The 6000-nt window shown below is 53.8% G+C and overlaps 1 protein-coding gene across 4 annotated transcripts in view; it reads left to right on the top strand.

The window, feature by feature from the left end:
* Positions 1 to 1198: 1198 nt before the first annotated feature.
* The window catches only part of TNIK (TRAF2 and NCK interacting kinase), a 145420-nt gene continuing 140618 nt past the window's right edge, over positions 1199 to 6000 (top strand). For 2 of the 4 annotated variants that reach the window (XM_058031364.1, XM_058031363.1), the window contains exon 1: positions 1200 to 1389. In XM_058031364.1, coding sequence (XP_057887347.1) covers positions 1333 to 1389 — 57 coding nt within the window. In that variant the 5' untranslated portion in view covers positions 1200 to 1332. Of the gene's footprint in view, positions 1390 to 6000 lie in introns of all 4 variants that reach the window. The other 2 variants (XM_058031366.1, XM_058031365.1) reach the window with 2 other exon arrangements.

Here is a 6000-nt window from a genome sequence, read left to right as displayed (position 1 = left end):
ATGCAGTCCCCGGGGAGAGCCGAGGGCAGCGGCAGCACCAAGCCTGCTGTTTCTAGGGAGGTTTCAGCAGCTCCTTCTGGCCCTTGGTCCATCCGTGTCCCTCAGTCCTGCCTGGTGAGGCTGCACCTCCCACATCAGCAGCCTCCCCACAACTGCACGGCCGTTTGTAATACCATTTATTATTACATTTTGGAGCACATCTCCAATCAGAGAGTGTAAGAAAATCCCATCCGCCTGCCAGTTGACTCATGTGTAGGGTTTCCGCTTCCCAGATCTGCATATTGTAAGCTCCTGACACAAGTTGATGTTGTAAGTACAGCTTCCATACGGCTCTCTCAAAGGCAACAGATTTTTTTATACATATATATTTATATACGGCACCTGGTTTGGCAGGAACCACATCCGAAAAGGGGAAATAAGGAAAACTAAAAGCTGACTCTACCTAGCTATTGCTGGCTTGGGAGGCGGTTTGGCCAATTCCAAACACAGCATCCATCCCTTATCCCTACTGAGGATCAGCCTGGGAGTTGGTAGGGCTGGGATGGCTCCCAAATGCCGAGGGAACAGGTCGACAACCGGTCAGCAAAGCCAGCTGTGACATCTGGATCCAGCTGCAGAAGGGCCGAATCTCCCCGAGCATCCCGAGGAACACCAAGCAGGTTCCTCTGGCCTTGGTGCTCCAATCTCCTGCCTGCAGGATTCGGGTTCAGCACCTGAAACTGGGCAGTTTTCCCACCGCACCTGACGGGCACCGCTGCCGGGCTCCTTGCGTGAGGGAACCCACGCGGCCTGGAGCCCTGCGCCTTTCCGCCCAGCCCCAGCCCGGATTCCGGGACCTTTCTGTCTCGGGGGGATCTGCGGGCTGAACGAGCCCGTTTGTGCACCCCGGCGGGTCCCGGTGCCCGTTCCCTCCGCGGGTGCGGCTGCCCCACACGCCGCGTCCCCCTCGCTGGTCACAGCCGCGGTGCCGGCGCAGCCCCCGCCCGCCCCTGAGGGGGGCTCTGCCCGCCCCCGCGCGGCGCCGCCCCCTGGCGGCGGGTCGGGCGCCGCCCCCGCGGTGACAGACAGGGGCGGCGCGGGGCCGTGCGGGCGCGGTGCGGGGCGGGCGCGGCGATGCGCCGCCGCCGCCGCCATCCCGGCGCAGCCCGCGGCGAGCCCTGCCTGCCTGGCCGCCCCTAGGCAGCCGCGCTGCGGGCGGAAGGACAGGGGCGGCGGCGGCGGCTTCTCCTTCCCGGCGCCCCGCATGAGGAGAGGCGTTAAATAGCGCCAGCGCCGCGGCGGCCGCCACTGCCCGGTCGGTGGCGGCGGGGCCGCCTGGCCGGCGGCGGAAATATGGCGAGCGACTCCCCGGCGCGGAGCCTGGACGAGATAGACCTCTCGGCGCTGCGGGTGAGGCGCAGGGCCGGGGACGGCGGGGAGGCATGCGGGAGCGGCACCCCTCCCATCCATCCATCTATCCATCCATCCATCTATCCATCCATCCACCTATGCATGCATGCATCCATGCATCCATCCTTCTCCCGGTGGCGGGGAGATGGGGCTGGGGGTCCGCGGGGCTCGGTATGTGTGTCTGTGTGTGTGTATGTGTGTGTGTGTGTGCAATGTGCGCCTGCACGTATGTAAATGCGGGTAAGATAACCGTGCGCGCCCGCCGCCGCGCGCTCGTGTGCGCGCATCCACACGTGTGTGCATCCGCACATGTGTGCGCGTATCCGCGCGTGTGCGCATCCGCACATGTGTGCGTCTGTGTGCATGTCTGTGTGTGTGTGTGTGTGTGAGTGTGCCCGCCCCGCAGGTGTGTGCGTGTCCGTGTGCGCGCACCCGCGCAGCGCCGTGGGGACGCGGGTGCGGGCGGCCGGGCGGGTCCCCGCGGCGGGGAGCGGGGCCGGTCCCACCCGGACACCCCCGCGCTCCGATCCCCTCACCGTGGGCAGGCGGACACGCAGGGATGGCGGGGCCGGGCACCGCCGGGGTGCGGAGCTCAGCCCCAGATTCCGCTTTCCCCGCCCCGGCCCCGCAGCCTCTCTCCATCCCTTCTCTCCATCCCTTCTCTCCATCCCTTCTCTCCATCCCTTCTCTCCATCCCTTCTCTCCATCCCTTCTCTCCATCCCTCTCTCCATCCCTTCTCTCCATCCCTCTCTCCATCCCTCTCCCGCTGTGTCCCTGCGCGCTGCCTCCTCCTCGCCCCCCCGGAAAATGAAGCCCAGCATGTACCCTTGAAATGTCAGCCTCGTCAGACGTGTCAGCCTCGGCGTGGGCTGTGGCCTGATGTCCCCCCTGGTCCATTTCTCTTGTAACTTTCTTCCTTTTCCCCGTCTTTCTGGCCGTAAGAACGGCTCGATGGAAACGAGCATGGGGAGTCATTGAGAGAAACAGCATTTATGCGGGAGGCAGCAGCCAGGCTGCTCCACACAGCCCGCTGCATAGGCAAATAAATAAAATCAAGCAGAATCTGCTGAAGACTTGAACAAATGTATTTTTAGAAATATTATTTGATTCAGTACAAGGGAAAAAAAAAAAGAGAAGTCTATCTTTATTCACTTGCCCTACTTTCTTTCTGGTGAGTTTCTGGTTGATTAATAGTGTAAATGATTGCTCAGCAATACACAGTGTAGATGAGATTGGAATGGGGGAACCATCTGCCTTAAAAACAGACCTGGAGCTGGTTTCCCCTCTTAGGTGGAAGGTGCCTTGGGAGGAAGGTTGCTGAAGCCGGTGGAGTTAATCCAGGAGAACAGTATAATTTGGGAGAGAGGGAGCCCTCCCCTTCTTCCCCACCTTTTGGGTTTTTTTTTTTTAATTTTAATTTTTTGTTTAACATCTGTCCTGGGAAGTGTATTTGAACTAGGATATAATGCCTTTTTAAAACCATATCCACACGTGCTTAGTTTTTTTTTGTTGTTTTTTTGGTTTTTTTTTCCCCTTCTGTTTGTGGCTTTTTAATAGCAATGCACAGCAGCCACAGTCGGGGTTTTGTTTTCGCTTTAGGAGGAAATGTATATTGCCTCCCTCCCCCTGAGACACAGCAGCAGCAGCAGCGCCTGGCTGATGAGCAGAGCAGTGCTGGCATTTCAGGGTAACCGGAGACAAGGGGGACCTAAAATCCCTGACTGTCACCGGGGTGGGACAGCAAAACCCTGACTGTCACCAGGGTGGGACAGCAAAACCCTGACTGTCACCAGGGTGGGACAGCAAAACCCTGCTCTCTGCCCAGCAGTGCCCACTCTGCCAGCACGGAGCTGCCGCCACTCAGCCCTCTGCCCCCTCTCATGGGGACAGACCTGCTGTGGCACTTTCCTGTAAATGATGAGGGATGTGGTGGTTTGCAAGCCAGACAAGAATAGGAGCTTAATTTGCCAAGGAATAGATCTCCTTCTAAACCGAGCTCCTCCAGCACTTAGAATAATTGTTAGAGGTCGTAAATTCAGCAGATTTAGGGCACGAGGCGTGAATCATTCCGTGGGGTCTGAATCAGAAATCGATAGTAAATTTGCTGCCTGAGCACAAAACATGGCAGGGAGGCGTAATTCCCCAAGCCTTGCAAAATTTTTATGTAGCAGAAAAGAGGTGTCACGTTGCAGTGGGTTTGTGGAAGGGTCTGGGTGGAGGAGATGTTGCTCTTGACCCGCCTGTGTGTTTAAAGGGGTGAGAGGCGCCTCTGTGAAATGCTGGGAGCAGGTAGTGACTCAAAAACCTGGCGATTTGTTCCCAGCAGCGGGGAAAGGAAGCGCTCAGGACACTTTATCTCTGAGTTTGAGTCACTGAAATGTTCCAGGAGGCTGAGATGAGCCACAGGCAAATGTGTGTGAGAAAGGTGGGCTGCCGGCTTGCCCAGTGCCTTGCTTTGGCTTGCCTCCTGCTGTCCCAGGGAAGGGAGCTGTATCTGCAGGATGGCTCTTGGAGGCTGAGCACCAGCAAAACCCTGCACACCATCATTCAGTGCAGTTTGCCACTGCCCACGGGCTTGTGGGGTGGGATTTACAGATCTGGAAGGCTGGAAGGTGACATAGGAGGTGGCAGGAGTTGCGGTTTTTGCCATGCTGTGGAGTTTATTTTGGCCACACAGCCGGGCTCCAGTGCAGCAGTGCGTCTGCTTGATGTGCTGGAGGCTGGGCAGGAACAAAGCACTGAATTCTGATTAAAATGCACGGCCTGGTGCACTTGGGGTTGGCTCCTGCCTTCCCTGTGACGTGCTTCTATCCATCACTGGGCGCCGTGCTCATTGCCCTGGTACCCAGGAGTGCCCCTGTGTGTGCCAGGACAGGAAGGATTCTCAACACAGAGATCTTCCAGTGGTGCTGCTGGTAATGGGGATTGTTAATGTTGCAGAAAAATGTAAATTAAAACAATGAGGCCAGCAAACAGGTAGCACTGCATATTATACTGACAAGAGATAAGCTACGTTATAATGTTCTTTTGTATGGGCAAGGTGATATTTTTGCTAGTCCACTCAGCATGTTTAATAGCCAGATGACCTGGCAGTGTTATTAACAGAATAATGATTAACATGGGGATTCACACAGGCTGTTGACAGGCATGTTGGAGAAGCAGATTTTTGCAATAAAATGAAAAAGTGTGAGAAGGGATGCAGTGGGCCATGGTCTGTGGTGGGAATTGCACAGCTGATCCCAATAGGAGAGAGCAGAAAAATGGGGCTGGGTTTGGTGATTTTTTCCCCCCCTTTTTTTTTTCATCTCAGCGAATGCAAGAGCCTGTCATCTCTTGCTGAAGGCAGTGGCCTTGATCCTTCTCAAATATTCAGGTCAGTAGCTTTTCCTGTGCTGCATCCATCTGCAGGGCTGGGCCTCTGGCTGATGCTCTCAGAGCAGTGGTGCTGGGCTCTTCTGCAGTAGCTGCCACAGCTGGATTCATCCCAGTTGCTTTGCAAGGTGTGTGGGAGTTATAAAAGATCTCAGGGAGGAAAAACCTTCCCCAGGGAGCTGATAACCCCTGGGCTGGGTCTGGCTTGGGGCCAGCAATCCCCCTGCTCACAGCTGCTGCTTGTCTTGCAGGCAAGGGCTCACCCTGGGCAGAGGGCACCAGGCTCGGCTGGGATGTGCAGCTGGGCTGGGGGTTTAAAAAGAGCCTTTTGGGGAAGAAGCAATTGTTTTCTTCATGTACCTGGACGTTGCTTTTGTTTTGAGCTCATTAACGAACGCCAGGCTTTTGTTGTTTACTTCAGTGAAGTGCTGACCGTGCACTCTTTGGAAACTGTATCCTAAAATCGTTTATTGTTTTGAAAAAGCCTGGCCTTTAATGCTCAGGCTTGGAGGGGAGACAGCAAAGAATTTAAGGAGCTGGTGAGTTAGCTGTTGCTGGGAAGAATTGGATGAAACCCAAAAATGTCACTACTCTTCCTTTAGCCTGCTTTGTGTAGAAGTGAAGTTTCAGTGGCCCTTTGTTTGCATTAGTTGATCACTGTCAATGAAGATAAAAGCTGACATGTTAAAAACCCACAAAACTCAAGCATTCTGGCATTGTCCTGTTTCTAGAACTTTGTCAGTTTATGGCATATTTCAGCATCATTAAAGATTTAGGAGAAGGTCTATTGTGGGATAAGCACTGCAAGCCACCACTCAGGAGCATTACTCTGGCAGCATTATTTTAGGTTTCTTCTTCCAGCACCTTTTAAAAAAAATTCTGTAGCTCAACAGAATTTGGGCAGCTTTTGTAAAGGTCACCTTCCTAAATAGAAAGAGGAACAAACTTGACTGGAGATGACTTCTAGAGATTAAAAGAAAAAAGACATGAAAAGCTTATTTTGCTGTATTTTACATGATAATGCTATATTTGCAAATAACTTTGCAAATTAATATCTAATTTAAAATTAAAATAGTTAAATATTAATTTTGCAAATAACTTTGCAAAATTTGGGGCAGATGTTCAACAAATGAAAATATATATTCACAGTTCCTGAGGAAAGACACTCTCAAGAGTATTCCATCAGGGACTTAATCTGTCCTCTTCCAGTGTCATTCAGTGCACATGTAAGCCATGGA

The sequence above is a fragment of the Melospiza georgiana genome, chromosome 10 (assembly GCF_028018845.1).
Source record: "Melospiza georgiana isolate bMelGeo1 chromosome 10, bMelGeo1.pri, whole genome shotgun sequence".
Classification (NCBI taxonomy): Eukaryota; Metazoa; Chordata; class Aves; order Passeriformes; family Passerellidae; genus Melospiza; species Melospiza georgiana.
This window is presented reverse-complemented; position numbering and strand designations above follow the sequence as displayed.